This window comes from Mauremys mutica, chromosome 13, assembly GCF_020497125.1.
Source record: "Mauremys mutica isolate MM-2020 ecotype Southern chromosome 13, ASM2049712v1, whole genome shotgun sequence".
In the NCBI taxonomy this organism is placed as follows: Eukaryota; Metazoa; Chordata; order Testudines; family Geoemydidae; genus Mauremys; species Mauremys mutica.
In genome coordinates, this window is record NC_059084.1 from 41,887,764 (window position 1) to 41,906,225 (window position 18,462).

The 18,462-nt window shown below is 41.3% G+C and overlaps 2 protein-coding genes across 2 annotated transcripts in view; both read right to left on the minus strand.

The window, feature by feature from the left end:
* Window positions 1-14,018, minus strand: part of LOC123348239 (olfactory receptor 4D9-like) — a 35,908-nt gene extending 21,890 nt beyond the window's left edge. Inside the window, exons 1-2 of the mRNA XM_044985728.1 lie at window positions 13,898-14,018; window positions 9,020-9,139 (exon numbers count right to left, since the gene is read on the minus strand). The gene's annotated coding sequence lies outside the window, so the exon portion shown is untranslated. The remainder of the gene's footprint in view (window positions 1-9,019; window positions 9,140-13,897) is intronic.
* On the minus strand, window positions 5,955-6,896 carry LOC123348240 (olfactory receptor 4D2-like). The gene has a single exon (XM_044985729.1). The coding sequence runs from the start codon at window positions 6,894-6,896 to the stop codon at window positions 5,955-5,957; it is 942 nt and encodes a 313-aa protein (XP_044841664.1).
* Window positions 14,019-18,462: the final 4,444 nt, after the last annotated feature.

Consider the following 18,462-nt stretch of genomic DNA (forward strand, 5'->3'; position numbering starts at 1 on the left):
GAAGTTAGTACTTTTTGATGGCTTCCTGGTGGCCTTCAGAAATGGACTGAGGATCCTTGTCCAATCCCTAGAAGATGTGTCCCTGCCACACAAACATTAACATCACTGGAATTATATTTGCACCGCTGTGTTCTGCTACTATAGAGATGTCCAAGTATGGAGAAGGGAATCCTCTGTCATATCTGGAAAGGGTCCCTTCAGGGCAGGGTAGAAGTACATTTCTAGGGAATGCAGAGTGGCAGAAAACTACTCAGCTGCCTCCTGGGCTTCTAAATATACAACAGAAAAATGTCAGACTTCAGACTCTTGGGCGAATCATCTGGCCACTCAGGGTTAGGACAATACAAAGAAAAGTAGAATACAAGGGGACAAGACAGAAATCTGTGTGCATTAAGGCCGGTATATTCAAAGGGGTGTAAGATGTTTAATTCCCATTGACCAGTAAATGTGAGTTGGACACCGATTTCCATGAAGCCACTCTGGATATCCCAGTCACAACTCACAGCTTGGAGCAAGAGTCCACTGAATCATTTGTGCCACAGTCTGCAGCCCCTTGTTTCTGCTCTAATTGCTCAGGATACTGCAGTCAGTTACAGGTCCAGCCACAGACCAAGACCATTCCTGGTGCCTCTCCAATAAAATCAGCAGATTTGTACCCAAGATACATTGGGCCCATGCTGTTGAGCTGTTTTCTACTCACTCCCCTGCTAATGCCCACTGGGGACAACCACAGCTCTGTGTCCCTGATGGTGGGAGGCAGCCTCCTTCATAATCGCTAGCTTTGGAGTTAAAGCATTTACCCAGGAGGTGGGAGACTGAAATTCAATACCTCACTCTGCCTGGTGAAAGGGATTTGAACAACGGCTCTCCCCTCCAAGGAACTGTGATGTTATCTGATTAAAATATGACCATGTAAATCATTGTTGCTACCACTGTTATATAATTGCAACAAATCTTATACAAAGTGTGTCAGGTAAGGTGTCAATAGAAACACTATGATTTGCTGAATATGATTATGCTATTGGTACGAATTTCTCATTTTTGCATCTGAAGTTATGAGCTTTAGCTCTATTCCTGGATTTCAAATGTTTGTTTCTGGGTAGCACCCATAAGGTGTTTAGCGAGCACATTGTGAATGAACTTTTCAAGTGAATGGCCCATTAAAGAACACTTAACTCAAAATGGAAGATGCCTACCTACACTTAATCGACTTTCCTGCTATGACACAAGTGAAATCATGCGTGGACATGAAAGCCCATGTGACTCCAAACACCATCTTGTCACTTTCACTTGAGCGAAGCTATAAAAGGCCCTGGAAACATCTCCATTTTGCCTTTTTCCTGCTCTAACCTCTGGACTATGAACTTATACTAATGGGAGCATTCTAACCAAGGGACCGAGGACCGAAGAAACCAGAGACTTAACAAACCAGCAGTTTATTCCATCACTGCTACAAGCCTGAACCAAGAACCAAGAACTTTGCCATGACTGCATATGATTGATTCCTTCAACCAAATTAACTCTCATCTTTCTTTCTTTCTTTCTTTCTTTCTTGCTCAGCCATTACATTATTTTTCCCTTACTGCAGACAGCACTAATTTAAAAGGCTCAATGGGCTGCAGATGCAATGCTACATGGCATTTAAAAATATTTAATTCACATTGGTTGCGGAGCAGGTGAAAATTGGCTGTAGCTCCTTTGGACTCTATGGGCCCTGCTAACAGCTCTACAGAGTTGTGTTAATTGCCCATTTCATATGAATTGCCCACTTCATTTTAAGTGGTCTCCTACATGTGTGATCCCACTATGTGTAACAATTAGGGCTGTTGATTAATCACAGTTAATGCATGTGATTAACTCAAAAAATTAATCAGAATTAAAAATTAATCATGATTAATCACAATTTTAATTGCACTGTTAAACAATAGAATACCAACTGAAATGTATTAAATATTTTTGGATATTTTTCTACATTTTAAAATATATTGATTTCATTTACAACACAAAATACAAAGTGTACAGGGCTCATTTTATATTATTATTTTTATTACAAATATTTGCACTGTAAAAATGACAAACAAAATAAGTGTTTTTTCAGTCCACCTCATACAAGTACTGTAGTGCAATCTCTTTATCATGAAAGTGCAACATACAAATGTTGATTTTTTTGTTACATAACGTCATTCAAAAACAAAACAGTACAAAAATTTGGAGCCTACAAGTCCACTCAATCCTACTTCTCGTTCAGCCAATCGCTAAGACAAACAAGTTTGTTCACATTTGCAGGAGATAATGTGCCCTCTTCTTGTTTACAATGTCATCTGAAAGTGAGAACAGGTGTTCACATGATAGTTTTGTAGCCAGCATTGCAAGGCATCTACATTCCAGATATTCTAAACAGTCATATGCCCCATCATGCTTCAGCCACCATTCCAGAGGACATGCTTCCGTGCTGATGATGGGTACTGCCCAATAATGATCCAAAACAGTGCAGAGTGACATTTTCATCATCTAAGTTAGATGACACCAGCAGAAGGTCGATTTTCTTTATTGGTAGTTTGGGTTCTGTAGTTTCTACATCAAAGTGTTACTCTTTAAGACTTCTGAAAGCATGCTCTCTCCTAGTTCTCAGGTTATGAAGGGCATCGGCCATAGGTTAGGTGCAGGCAGTTGGGCAGCCTCACTTGCCCCGAGGGCCTCAGCAAAAGTCACACATCCAATTCCAAATACCTAGGCATTGGTGCAGTATACAGGGAAGCTGAGGTACACACAGTATTAGTACAGAACAGTAAGATTCACATGCAACATAACAAGGGGAAAACCCCACTTAGTCACACAGCCTTTTCAACCTTTTAAAAGGGTATGATATATTTTGTACAAAGTATGCCTTGTGAGGTATCATTTGAAAGCTCATAGAATCATAGAACTGGAAGGGACTCCGAGAGCTCATCTAGTCCGGTCCCCTGCACTCGTGGCAGGACTAAGGATTGTCTAGACCATCCCTGACAGGTGTTTGTCTAACCTGCTCTTAAAAATCTCCAATGATGGAGATGTCCCAACTTCCCTAGGCAATTTATTCCACCCTGAGAGTTAGGAAGTTTTTCCTAATGTCCAACCTAAACATCCCTTGCTGCAATTTAAGCCCATTGCTTCTTGTCCTATCCTCAGAGGTTACAAAAAACGATTTTTCTTCCTCTCCTTTGTAACAATCTTTTACATACTTGAAAACTGTTATCATGTCCCCCCTCAGTCTTCTCTTTTCCAGACTAAACAAACCCATTTTTCTTCATCTTCCCTCATAGCTCATGTTTTCTAGACCTTTAATCATTTTTGCCGCTCTTGTCTGGACTCTCTCCAATTTGTCCACATCCTTCCTGAAATGTGGCACGCAGAACTGGACACAATACTCTAGTTGAGGCCTAATCAGTGTGAAATACAGTGGAAGAATTACTTACCCATTACCATACCCATACCAGTCCCCATCCTCTCTCAATTGGCTGGGTTTTGGAACCCATGTCCCTTGTCTAACAAGTGCTACTTAGTTGATGGTGAGGTCCTCTGTCATAAAACAGGTTCATAGTCCCTCATTCACATAATCAGGGTAAGAACACTTTATTCCTCCTGCCCCAATAACAGAGAAATTGAGGATCCCACAGCTGTCAAAGTGACCATTTTAGGCTGCCGTGGGCTATGCTAGGCGGGGTGGGTGTTCCCTATGCAAACAAGATCAGCCCCTGAAATTCTTTTCCACACTCGCCATAATTCACCGCCAGATGTCAGGTAGAGCTCATCCTGACTTTGCTTACACAAACAAAACCTGATTTTTTTTCTTTAGAAAAAAACAGAAATTTCAGTGAGAACGGATTTTTGGAAGAAATTTTCAAGGGGAAATATCAGATGAGTTTACAAAATGAAAAATTAAAGACAAAGGAATTGGAAAGTGTCAAGGAAAAAGCCAACATTTTTGAGTGAAACATTTAGTCGATAATTATCATATTTTTGACATTTCAAAAGGTCAGTACTTTTGGCATTTTTGGTGTGTTGAAAATAAGATGACAGTGAAATAATAGAAAGAAGCCCATCTGTGTGTTCTTGTTATGAGCAGAGGTGTGAGTGTGTGTGTGTGTGTGCGTGCCTGTGTGCATGTGTAAAAGACTAGCTCTGGGCCTGGTAAGAAACAGGGAGAGATAAGAGCAAAAGGAAGAAAGCAAAGCAGCAGTCTGTAAGTACAGTGTGAACCTGGGAAGAGCCTAAAAGGAGGTTCTGGGCTTTTGGATGAACTAAGCTTGGATCTGTAAACTAAGAAACTACTCCTTTTGTCTTTGGTTCCTCCTCCTACAGAGAGCAGGAATTTGTACATTCCTTGTAAATAAACAAGTTTGCATCAAAGAAAGTACCAGATTTTATCGTCATTTTCTACCTCCAGCTGGAACGAGCTACTGGGCCTCAAACTCTGGCTATCCACTTGTGTCAAAAAGTGGGCAACATATCCAAACTGATGTTATTGAGATCAATGCAGGGGTAAACAGGTGAAATCCAATGGTTTGTGATATACAGAAGGTCAGACCATATGATCTCTTGGTCCATTTTGGGCTTAAACTCTAGGAATCTATGGCTTTATAGAACTGCTCTCCACTATGTTGGCATCTGGTTCTAACAGATTTTAACACATTGATTATTTCCCCCTAAAAGGTTGGACCCACACAAAAAGGAAACAACCATGGTGTCATAATGACACTTGAGAAGTGTAATTTGACATTGATAAGAGGAAGCCATTTCCCCTTCTGGATTAACACCCACCAAAATAACCCAGATATTCATCCAGGGTCATAAAATCCAATATATAAAGTACAGAAGGAAAAAGGCATACAACCGTCAGCCAGCTACTCTGTATTAATGAATTTATGGAAATTAATACCCTCAAAGAACACACAAGAAACATGAATATGCAATTGTTTGCTTAATTGAGACTAAAAGCTTTATAATACAATGTAGAAATCCCAAGTTTTAGAAGAATGTTAACATTGATGGACCAACTAATTAATGAAAATGACACCTCAAAAGGCCTGATTCTCATTGACTGGCCAAACCTATGAAGGTCTTACAATCAACTCAACAGTATTTCTCTGTCTGTCTGTCTATATACTCTGAAAACTTTTGAATAGCACATCTGATAGTTCCAAAATTTCAGACCCTATTTTAGGAATCAAAGGCAGACATAGAACCACTGCTATGGGGGAAGGATGGAGGCCCTGGTATTGGAGGAGGGCAGGATGAGGGGCACAAAGAACTTCTGGTGGAGGGGAGATTGGTGAAGCTCCAGGGAGGAAGGCTAAAAACACATCTATTTGTGTAACTATTCACACAAATTATTACCAAATACTTCATCTTTGGTAATTCACTCTACTTAAGCTCAGGAAAATATATAAGAAATGTAGTCATAAGGGACTGAGAAAATATGGAGGTATAGCGATGCCCTAAGGTTATCAGACAGAAATATTACAACATGTTAGGAGAAAATAAATAGATCTTTCAAGATTACTAAAGTTAGGCCACCTTTCGAACTCATAGCTATAGTACAAAGTTGGTTATTGAATCGAGGAAGGACCAATTCACCATTATTGCTAGTAGCCAGATCTGTGAGAGCTCATGTTTGGAGAAGGACAAATCCACCAACATTAGTAGCATGGAGAAATAAAGTATGGGAAATCCTTCCAATGGAGAAAATGGCAGAGATCCCTAGCTCAGGGTCAAGTAGAATGCATAAGCAATTAATACCATGTTTGGCAGCTGAACATCATGAATAAAAACTTCATGCTAAGAGGCTCACCAATACAATTTTTCCCAATGTCACATACAGGAATTATGAAGGAAACATTTAATATGATGGGAAGTTCATGCAAGATAATCATTACAAAATGGAAAAAAAAGCTCATCTAAGATAAATTCCATCCTTATAATTTCCTCTCTGAGAAAAGGATTCTTCTCATCATTTTCCTGATGGCTTTTTTCATCTCGGCATTTTTCAGGGTGTAGATCATTGCATTCATCATTGGGGTGATTAGGGTGAAAAAGACTGAGGCCAACTTGTCCATGGGGAATTTCCGGAAGGGCCGAGCGTAGATGAAGGTGGAAGGTATGAATTGTAAACACACAACTGTGATCTGGGTTCCACAGGTGGACAGAGCTTTGCGCTTCCCATCTGTGACGTGTTTCTTTATCTTGACTAAGATGATGGTGTATGAAATGAGCAGGATGATGAACATTACTATGACGAGCATCCCGCTGTTGGAGACCATCAGCAACTCAACCAAGTAGGTGTCAGTGCAGGCCAGTTTGATGACTTGTGGGACATCACAGTAGAAATTATCCAGGATGTTTGGACCACAGAATGGCAACTGGAGGACCAGTGCAATCTGAACAATTGAGTGAGCCAATCCACCCATCCATGCCCCTGCCACTAGGCTCACACACACACCTTCGTTCATGATATTCAAGTAACGCAATGGTTTATAGATAGCTACATACCGATCAACTGCCATCAACACAAAAACTAAAATAGCAGCACCAGCAAAGAAGTGGAAGAAGAACATCTGGAGGATGCACTCATTGAATGAGATGGCTCTGTGCTGGGAGAGGAGACCCAACAGCAATTTGGGAGCAGTGACTGATGAGTCGCTGACATCTAGGAAAGCCAAGTTGGCCAGCAGGAAGTACATGGGGGTGTGGAGCTGGTGCTCAGTTATCACTGTGATGATGATGGTAACATTTCCCACCCAAGTTGTAAGGTACACTATGAAGAAGATGATGAAGAGGCATCGCTGAATCTCAGGACTCTGGGAGAGTCCCAAAAGGACAAATTCTGTCACTGTGGAAGTGAGGTTCTGCTGTTCCATTTACTAGCCTCAAAACATGCCTACAGAGGCAACTGTAATAATTAGTATGAAGAAGTTCTTATTACTCCCTCCTTAAATTACTAATGTTAAGTAAGTATTAACTCCTCTTAACTGAATTTGGTTTAGGAATTTTCTTAGCTCACTAAATTCAGTCAGCCTCAGCAGAGGGCAACCCTGCTTCATCAGACCCTAGGAGCTACACCAGTGGTCATCCTCCATTCTGAGGTTATTGGGAGTGAAGGAGAGCAGCCTACAATTCAAGCTCATGTCTAACTTCTGTCTCCATTCACCTTCCTGCAGTTCTGATGCTGCACATCTCCTGAGGCCCAGAGGGACAGGGTTGAGTTGAATGTGGGTTTCAGAGAGTGCTTTTAAGTTGGACTTCTCAGAGTCCAATGATTCTCAAAATGCAGGTCACAAAGAAGTGTCAGGAGATCATGATGACCAAAATGCCCTTCGTATATTCACAAGTGGCAGTGAAGTCCCAGGTAGCTCCTGGTCTAGATCAAAGAGGAATTGGATTGAAAATTTTGAGAACCACTGATTTACGGGATTCACATACCCAACCTGTGGCCTTGATATGAGAGGTATTGAGCATCTGTAGCCCACATTAACAAAGTGATGGTAGTTGTCCTCTTCTAGTGGCTACAAGAAGAGAAGGAATTAAATCGTATTCTCTTTAGCAGAAATTGCATGTGTTCCCACATCTGAAATAAATATAGTTACTGTAATGAGATGTCCATGGATTCTGGTGCTGAATTTTAAATACCTCTATTTAAAAGCTGTGAACACCAATATATTTCCATGAATGAATCGAGATATAAATATTGAAAACTACTGTGGCATTATGGATGCTCAACTCCCATTAACATTTTCAAAAATCTCTAGAAGTAGTTGGCAAAAAATATGTTCCCAATAATGTCCCCAAGAAATTGTCAGTATTTCAAATTTTTCATGGTTACATTTCTAGAGCAAGAAAATGAAAATGTTCACATCATTGGCAATCAAATTCCATTTTTCATTTAATTTGTAAACAAAGAATTTTTTTTAATTTCAAATTGAAATTTAACTTTTAACTTTAATTCTTTTTTATTGGTGGGGAGTCAAAGATATTTGAAATCTGTTGTTATGAAGAATACTATCAGTACCTGGCTCTTTATATCTAAAGACCTCAAAATGCTTTACAAAGGAGGTTGGTATCATTATACCCGTTCCACAAATGCAGAACCGAGGCACAGACTGGTGAAGTGAGTTGTACAAGGTCCCCCAGTCAGACATTGAAAAAGCCAGGAAAAGAACAGAGACCTCTGCAGTCTTGGTCCCATGCTCACTCCACTAGGCCATGCTACTTTCAGTCTCACACCATTCCCCCATTTTATCCCTTTTTTTCATTACTTCAAGATTTTCCTCTCCAAACACTGGGTTTTGAGGAAAGCACATATTTCTACAGGAAATAGATTTTGCCAAAGAATGTCAGCCAGCCCGAAATGTCTCCTCCTTTATGGATAGGGCCATGTTACTCTGTGAACATAGGAACAGCCATACTGGGTCAGACAAAAAGTCCATTTAGCCCAGTATCCTGTCTTCCAACAGTGGCCAATGCCAGGTGCCCCAGAGGGAATGAACAGAACAAGTAATCATCAAGTGATCTACATGTGCTGTAGGGGGGATGGCTCTGTGAGTAAAATACTGGCCTGAGACTTTGGAGATTTGGGTTAAGTTTTTGCCCTGCCATGGATACCTTCTGGGACCCTGGGTAACTCACATCTTCACTCGGTCTATAATTTTCAAGGAGTAAGAGAGTTAGGCACAGGGAATCTCATTAAGGTTTTATCCACAGATCAGGGCACTTCCCTGGATTTTTTCCAGTTTTCACGCCCCTGCTCCACAGATAAAACCTTTCAGATCAGAGCAGCACTGACCCGCTGCCATAGGAAACGCCTGGTCAGACAGAGCTAGTCATTTAATTTTGGATGATAAAGTGTCTATGGATTGTTCTCCTCCTAACTCATTTAGGTTCCTGTAAGATCCAAGCCAGTATATGAGCTCACCAGTGCCCACTTCCTCTCTGCAGTAACAATGCTAGTACCACACTGTAGATCTTATACAACAAAAATCATTACCTCACTCAACCTCTGTGCTGTTGATCTCAGAACCGGCCTCCTCCAAACAATTGAGGATGATCTGGGGAAGTCACATCTCACAGCTGAACGTTGCTCTTCTGACTGGCTGGAGCAGGGGACCTGGTTCCAAACAGGAGAGAGTGGTGGAAATCTACCCCTTATATCCCATCTGACCCATGCACCAAGACTGCTGCTAGGATCAAAGACTCACTGAAATCCCCCTGAGCTTTTTACTGAGCCAGATCAAGAGAGTTGCTGCTTCGGAGATTTGAGAATTCAATCTCAAGTGAAATGATTAATAAGTTCCTGGAGTTTTTCATTTTGTTTATGTTTCTTTTTAGCCACTCAAACTGAACAAGTTTTGGAAATTGACTAGATGAATTGAGCCTGATATAAAGAGTCTCTATGGAGCACAGGGGCTGCTTACGTTGACCTAGCTGTCAAAGTCTCTTCACTTCAATTTAGCTCCCACCAACGTAAGTGCCCCGCCACACTGATTTAATAACACCACCTCACTGAGTGTCATAGAGTCATGGTCAATGTAATTGATGCATTGTAGACACTTAAACGTCAACTGTTATTGGTGTCCCGGAGTTGTCCCACAACGCCCCCCACTGACCATTTTAGTCACCATTGTGAATTCAGCTGCCCAGGATTCAGGTGGACAGGAAGCCCCTCCTCCCCTTTAGAGCCCTGGAAATTTTTGAAATTATTTTTCTTGGTTGCCTGATAAGGAGAGCCCACCCAGCAGCTCTCCTTTGTTGTGTATAACTGCCCTGTTGACTATACCGGCTACATGTTCCAAATGCATTCCTGCCTGTAGTATGCAGAAGATATTGGATTTCTTGTGCCTGTGGGGAGAAGAGGCTATGTAAACACAACTCGGATCCAGACATAGAAATGTGAACATCTACAAAGCCTCCCTCAGTCAGGAGCGGCGCCAGGGTTTCTAGCTCCCTAGGCAGAATTCAGGGGGCGGCATTATGTGCACCTCCCACGGGGCGCGCGGGAGCTTCCGGTTCCTCTCCCATCATATCGTCGAAGAAGGACCCTCTGCCGAAATGCCACAGGTGACAGAGGCAGTCATTGAGCTGCTCAATTGCCTGCCGCTGTTTTCCGCGGCATGTCGGCAGAAGGTCCTTCTTCAGCGGTGCAACGGGAGCAGAACCGGAATCTCCCGTGCACCCCGTGGGGAGCTCACAAAATGCCGCACCCTGAATCCTGGCTCCCTAGGGACCACCTAGGGTCGCCTAATGGAAGCGCCAGCCCTGCCCTCAGTCATCTAACTCTGGGTTGAGCTCTTTTGTAGCCCTTGTATCTGGCTGTTCAAATTCAGCAGACAGCCACTCCACCTCCACCCCAATGGAAACTTCTCCCCGTTCGCTTCACAGATGTTATGAAGGACACAGGAAGCAGCTATAACCAGTGGGATATTTTTCTTACTGAGTTCCAATCTTGTAAAGTATCAGAGGGGTAGCCGTATTAGTCTGGATCTGTAAAAAGCGACAGAGTCCTGTGACATCTTATAGACTAACAGATGTATTGGAGCATAAGCTTTCATGGGTGAAGTGGGTATTCACTCACGAAAGCTTATGCTCCAATACATCTCTTAGTCTGTAAGGTGCCACAGGACTATTTGTCACTTTTTACCAATCTTGTAAGTAAACAACATCAGTGTCCCTTCAGATGACCAAAGGCCCATTCATCTGTCATTCTATGCCTGTAGCTGAAGCAGTTCTTGGTGCTGTTAAGGTGGCTGGTGTATGGCTTCATGAGCCATGGAAGCAAGGTGTTGCCCAGGATGACTATTGGCATTTCAACATTCCCATTGGCAATCAGCTGCTCAGGTTAGAAAGTCTCTGCTTGCACCTTTTTGAATGGGCCTGTGTTCTTAAATATGTGAGCAACATGCACCTTCTCTGACTAGCCAACACTGATGTTGGTGAAGCATCCCTGATGACCCACCAGCACTTGCATAGCCATAGAAAAGTAACCCTTTCTGTTGATGTACTCTGTGGCAAGGTGGTCTGATGCTAAAATAGGGACACATGTGCCATCTATAGACCCAGAGCAGTTTGGGAATTTCTGCAAATCCATCCACTATGTCCTGCACATTGCCTAGAGTCACAGTCCTGCATAGCATGAGTCAATTAATGGCCCTGTACAGTTGCACGACAGCAGCCCCTGAAATGGATTTCCAAAATGATTCCTGACTGACCTGTGTTGCATGTTTCCACAGTGCAATCACCATTCACTTCTCCGGTCAGCACGGCTTCATTTTGGTATCCTTAGCCGTTGGGAGAGATCACCTTGATTCACCAAAACAAATAGGGATTCACCTCCCCCCGCTCCTCCTCCCTTGAGGTTCCAAACAAGGGAAGAAATCAATCAGGTTCTTAAAAGGAAAGATTTTATTAAAAGAAAGAGAGAAAGTAACACTATCTCTGTAACACCAGGATGAAAAATATTACAGGGTCTAGCTTATAAACCTAGAGGGACTCCCCCCCCCCCCGCCTTTCTCAGAATAATCAAAAGTAACAGCAAACAGAAATAAAGATATTTCTCCAGCAAACACACATTTGCAAATACAGAAATTAATCACAAAACTAATCCGCCTTGCTAATACTCACTATACTGAATAGAAGGAAATATTTCAGGAAGCTTGGAGAGCCTGGATGTATGTCTGGCCTTTCTTAATCCCAAGAGAGAACAACCCCCCCAAAAAAGAACACAAACAAAGACTTCCCTCCACAGAGATTTGAAATTATCTTGTCCCTTGATTTGTCCTCTGGTCAGGTGTCCATCAGGTTTACTGAGCTTGTTAACCCTTTACAGGTAAAAGAGACCTTAACCCTTAACTATCTGTTTATGACACATCCAAAGAATGTGATTACAGCCCCTAAAATGAAATGGCCACCCAGAACTCACAAATTCACAGCCAGCAATCTCAGTGAGGTCTGTGATTCCTCCAGTCATTAGTAACTCTCAGTTTAACAGTACGAGGCAGCAGAACAAAACCATTTTGGATGGGATGTAACTTGTCAACCCCATGGTCATATGACCCAAATCTGGAACATTAACAGGACCTTGTGTCCCAATGAGACACACTGAATTTCAGATCAAACCAAGTAACCATTTGAATTTTTAGAGCACTTAAAAGAGTTGAGGTTTAAAACATATCAAATGGGGCTCATGGAAACCATTTATCTGTGTTTCTGTATTGGCGTGTACACACTGTAAAAGAGAACAACTTCTTAAATACTATTCTCAGTTTGGGTTCCCCAAAGATTTAGTAGGTGCCATGCGCTATCCCGGGTTAAAAGTTGGCAGACAGAAACCATTTTGACCTTCATCACATCAACAGTTTGATCCCCAGGTCTGTGAAAAAATAAATAAATAAAATAAAATAAGGCCATTTTCTTAGAACTTATATATCCGGAACCTCTGGCTCAACTGACCCCAAATTTGGGTTGCTAACTTACCCTGCACTGTTCAGAGGAACATCATATTTCATAAGAATGTAACTAAACTGCTGCCCCACTACAGCATTTTGTTAATGGCTGGGTACACATCTCTCAGATATCTGTCTATTAACCATGATCTTGGAATCTTTCATGAGTTTTAATATGGGCTAGTGGTGTTAAGAAATAAGAATCGCAGATGAAAAGATAGACAACATTAGGCATTACAGGAAGAATATTTAGCTCATGTAAATTACCATAACTCCATAGCACTAAACTAATTCATCCCATCTTTGGAAATGGCATAATTGACTATATGGGGTTATGTCTGGTTTACAGCAGCTGGAAATCTGGCCTCATTGATTTCAGTGGAACTGCATCAATTTACAAAAGGGGGAGAACTGACCTATTTAATCCAGTGGAGCTATGGATGTTTTATACCAGCTGGAGGTATGGACGCATTGACTCCAATGGAGCTACAATGGTTAACACCAGCTTTTCGTCCTTTATAGATGTTCAATCTTTCTGAGATAACTACAACCTATATGAATTAAATGTTTTTAAAATGTCATGAACCATTGCACCTGCAGCCTAATGGTGTTTTGTTTTAGTGTTATCTGAATAAAAGGAAAAATAGTAATTGCTGAGAAAGAAAGAAAGAAAGAAAGAAAGAAAGAAAGAAAGAAAGAAAGAAAGAAAGAAAGAAAGAAAGAAAGGTTGGGCTCTTCATCCCTGTAGAAGTTGAAAATCAGATACAAAAAATCTCTGCAACACTGAATTCCTCCAATGTTCTGACCCAGTTGGACTGAATCACTGCATAGCCATTAAGAGTTCCATTCTTGTAATTAATCCCATGGGACAAAGAGCCATGGAAGGGCAGATGGGTTAAGAACTTTTGACTCATCTTTGGTTCAGAATGACAGGCAAAGTTTATGGATCTGAAACTGTGTAATGGACTGGATCTCAAGCAGGTGTAAATCAGCCACAGCTCCATGGAAGTCGTTTAAATCATTGTAGTTCCACTGAAATCGAAGAACCAGATCCTGAGTTGGCATAAGTAGCCCTAGCTACTCTGGAATCAGTTGAACTGTGTCAGTTTACACAAGCTCAGGATCTGCCCCTTAGTTTTCAGTCTTTGACTCTGGTTACCTCTTATAGTGTGTCTGGACTGCAATTAAAAATCTGCCACTGGCCCACACCAGCTGATCTGAGCTCACTGAGCTGAGGCTAACAAGTTTTTAATTGCAGTGTAGGCGTCTGGGCTCGGGCAGGAGCCTGGGCTCCAGAACCCTACGAGGTGGGGCAGACAGATAGGCCTATTACTTGTTCTAACAATCTCATTTTGTCATAATGATAGATAGATAGATAGATAGATAGATTCTCTGTTTGAAACTCTTCCAGGAGTCTGCTGCATTACCTGGGAGTTTCAACTATTTGGGGGCTTTTAGATGCTCCACTTCCATGATGACTCCTTTATTCCTTCACCACAGTCCTCTTTTCTCTGTCCTCTCTTCTACCTCACTCTGGTACCATGTGCTGTGAATTCATAAGGAGGAGAAACATTCTGGAGTCTACAGTGTAAGGCATTATTAGAACTAAAACATGTTCCAAAAGCTAAAGGAGAGCCCAGAGCTCCGAGTTGTGTGTCTGGCAAAGGTGACACTAGAATGCTAGCCCCAGTCCAGTGCTCTGCTCTTAAAGACACAGAACATACTCCTAACACATACTAACCCTGGGCATCCACTTCCCCATCATACTCTACCGTCGACCCTGAAAGGACTGTGTGCAGCCCTGTACCTTTATCACCGTGTTCTTAGTAACCCCTATGAAGCCCTGTCCTGTCACACCCTGTGAAGTATCATTACTTCGTAATGTGCTCTCAGTTACTCCTGTGCATGCCTGTTGACTTCAGGGCTTTGGCACAGATGTCCCTGGTGAGAACTTTGTTCGTGATGTTGCTGATGATATTCCAGCCAGGAATAACATCTGTGCTCACCAGATAGAAGACCGTCACTGAACCGTAGTTTTTTAGCCCCGCTGAGGACCTGGCCAATTGATCAGTCTCATTGATCACAGTTTAGCTATGCTAATTTACATTAGCTCATTGATCTATGGCAGCTGAGAATCTGATTCTTTATCATCAGCAGAGTGATTCCAATTTACAGCAGTGGTAGAACTGTTCCATTAGTGTCAACAGAGCTGCACAAATTTACTCCAGTGGGGTATCTGGCTCTATGGAGTATAATGGAGCTACACTGATTTGTACTTACTGGGGAACTGGCTCATTGACTCCAATGGAGCTGTGCTAATTAACACCAACTTTCCTATGAGTTTCAAGGAAGCTACACTGATTTATGTTGTCAAGTATCACCAGTGTGGTGCTCTGCTCCATCCAATGTTGATAACAGTCGGTTGTGTACGTGTGTTCTCCCTGTGTACTTCCCCGGCTCTGCAGATTGCTGGCACATCAGACCCTGAGAGAAACCCCAAGGACCACAGTCTCTGCTAAGATATGAAGGAGCCGGCCAGGTTTATTGCCAAATGAAACACAGTCTCTAGCTCCCTGGATCAGATGTCTACAGTTCTGCTAGTACATATGTGCTCCCTGACAATGGACTGGCTCAGTCAGTGTTGGGATTTACCAGTACCCCCCTAGGCCAGACAAAGACAACCCCTCATGGGTGCATTCTTATATACAGGTACAAACAAGTCACACCTCACTCCTGATGTATTGAGGTACAACCCCTCTACGTAGCAAGGTGCCGCCTCTCACTTTGTACATGTTGGTTCGATTAAAACAACCCCATTCATCATCAAAAATAACGAGGAGTACTTGTGGCACCTTAGAGACTCACAAATTTATTTGAGCATAAGCTTTCTTCAATGGATGTATGCAGTGGAAAATACAGTAGGAAAATATATATATATATATACACAGAGAACATGAAAAAAAGGGGTGGATCTGTGGCGCCATCCACCCCACCCTCCCCACACACACACAATGTAGTTTCTGTGGGTGGAGGATGAAGGAACTCCACACAGCAAACCCTGTAATTGACCCAAAAGAGTGGAAAAGACTCCTTTGTAGTCCCTCCCTCCCCCAGTAGAGGAAGGAGAGAACGCAGAGCGGCGAACCTGGTAGATAGAGAAGGTGGGAACATTCTTCCATCAACCTAGCTACCGTTACTTTGGGAGGTGAAGTTACGACAGCGACAGAAGAACCCCTTCCATTGCTGTGGTATCTCTTGTGTAGCATCTACACAATATATTATGACAGCATACCTGAGCTCTTAACATTGTGCTCTCTTGAGCCAAAACTCCCCCAAATGCAGATGGCCACCACAATGCATCACTTAAGAGCCAAATCCAATGCTCAACAGGTGTCTTTCTATTGACTTTAGTGAGTACTGGGTCAGACCCTGAAGACCAGTTTTTCAAAAGTATTTAGGTGCCTACAGATGCCGGATATGCACCTAATGGGATTTACAAAGGTTCCTAAGGAGGTTAGACACCACATTATTTCAATTAAATGAGAGCTAGGTGCTAGGCACTGTTGAAAATCCCTCTAGGCACCTATGTGATCATTAGGCACCTACATACCTTTAAAAATTAGGGCCCTTAGGCACTTAAAATGCAGATAGGCAATTAATGGGATTTTTCATAATCATTCAGGTGACTAAATCCCACCTCACTAAAAACCTTTCTGTATATTTGAATGCATTTAAAAATCTGCTCCTAGATCTGCTTAGATGCTTTGAAAATCCTACAAGGTGCAACCTGGGCACTGAGTTTCCATTTGATTGTTCAAATCCCTTAGCTGGCTTTGAAAATATTCAATTTGACCCTTAAAGCCATATATTACTTGAACAAGTTTCTTAGAACCTCAGGGTCTCTTCCTTCAAGTTCAAAGGAAAGGAAAAATAATTTGGTTTAATTTAAGTTGTCGGATAGGTTTGAGGGCACTGGGTCGTAGTAGTGGCCAGCGATATACTTGAGGTCGAACTAGATGATTTGATGGTCCATTCTGGCCTTAAATGCTATGCTGCTTGCTTATGTTGCTAATTTGTTTTCTAGACCACCAAATATTTTGTTTTGATCCTGAAGAGACAAACAATAAATAATTGTACTTGATCAAGTTACTTTTTATTTACAGAACATTTCAACTGCCTTTGGATGATAGAAATTATTTCCTTATAGACAGAAATACTTGAATTATTTTATTGTCAATTACAAACAACATTTCTTTCTTTCTTTCTTTCTTTCTTTCTTTCTTTCTTTCTTTCTTTCTTTCTTTCTTTCTTTCTTTCTTTCTTCTACATTATTGTGCCATAAACATACATGGAAATTTATAGCAAACTTAACAGAATGAAATAGTTCTCTGAGCAGTTTATGATCTATAGATCAATTAAACACAGAATAAAAAAAATAAATATGGAAGACATGGGGAAGATGATATTACTTGAAGATATTTGGGGCATGTCTATCAAATAGCTGGAAGTTGAAGCTAGTCAGATTCAGACTGGAAATAAATTGTACATTTTTAATTAACTATTGGAAAAAAATTACTGCGATATGTGGTGGATCCAATCAAGACTGGATTTTTTTTTCTAAAAGTTATGCTCTAGGAATTATTTTGGGGAAGTTCTATGGCCTATGTTATACTGGAGTTCAGACTAGATAATCACTGTGGTTCTTTATGGCCTTAGAAGCTATGAATCTAGATAGACTCCAGACAAGATATATTATAGGTGCCAATGGGAGAACACCCTATAAATGAGATTACTCAATACTTTGCATTACAAGACCCTGTTTTTAATTCCTTATAACTTCCTAAAACTTTAACCATTTGGGCTGAATTTTTTCATGTTGGGTGTCTGCCTCAGTAGGAAATTTTCTTAAGAGTTCCGCAAAAAAAAAAGGTTCAGTCATTTCTATGAAAGAGATTATGGGAAAATACATTGGTTCCCCTGTGTTAACAAAGGGGAAGAATTCTCTTTTCGGACACTCTAGCTCTGGTAGGCATTGCAGCAGGAAATGAAATATGAGGGGTGGGGTCACCCTGGTGTCAGGGATGCACCTTTTGCTGGTTCCATGAAACGGCACCCAGACTTGGCCAAGTTATGAGCATTTGGAAGAATCTCAGTTTCCACATGCTCAATAGATGCTTCTTAGAGTTCTGGGCTTAGAGCTCCTATCCATCCCCACAGAGTGTGCTCCAGCTCCAGGCTAAACACTGGCAATGTTGGACTTCCCTGGAAATTGCTGATATCACACTAGATGATCAAAATGGTCCCTTATTACCTTAAAATGGATGACTCTATGATATACACCATAATCTTACAATCTGATCTGCTAGTAAAAAATGCCATGGAAGTCAAGAGCCATCTCCCAGAGTTGTTGTGTGACCTGATCTGGTTAGGCATTGAAAAAAACTATCAGTGTCTTATATAGGAAGCCTGCATAAGTGCTGAGGAATGTTATTTAAAATTAGGCCAGAGGGAACCCCAAGCCAATCCAAAACCTAAAATGCTGCACTGGGCAGCCAGAGCAGGAAAAGGGGAAGCCTAAATGGACTTTTCTGTAGAGCTGGTTGGAATTATTCAAGTATTAAAATCTTTGTGAAAATTGTTAAATTTCAACAAACCAAGTTGAACATTTTATGAAATGTTTGTTATGTTAAGTTTTTTTTTGCTTTGACATTTCAAATTTTGAAGATGTAAAATCAGGATACTACTTTGACTAAAGATTCTCATTTGATTTTTCAATTATCTTTACATCTGGTCAAAAGGTTCTGACTATCAAAAGTTTGACAAAAGTTTATTTATTTATTTATTTCATTTTAAAAAAAGTTTATCTTCCCATTTTCCAAACAGATTTAGAACAGGTCAAAGTTTTTCAAATGTCAAAATTCCAATTAAAAAAGTGAATGTCATCGGAAGAAATTCAACAAAATATTTATGAATTTCCCTCATTCCCCCTGTT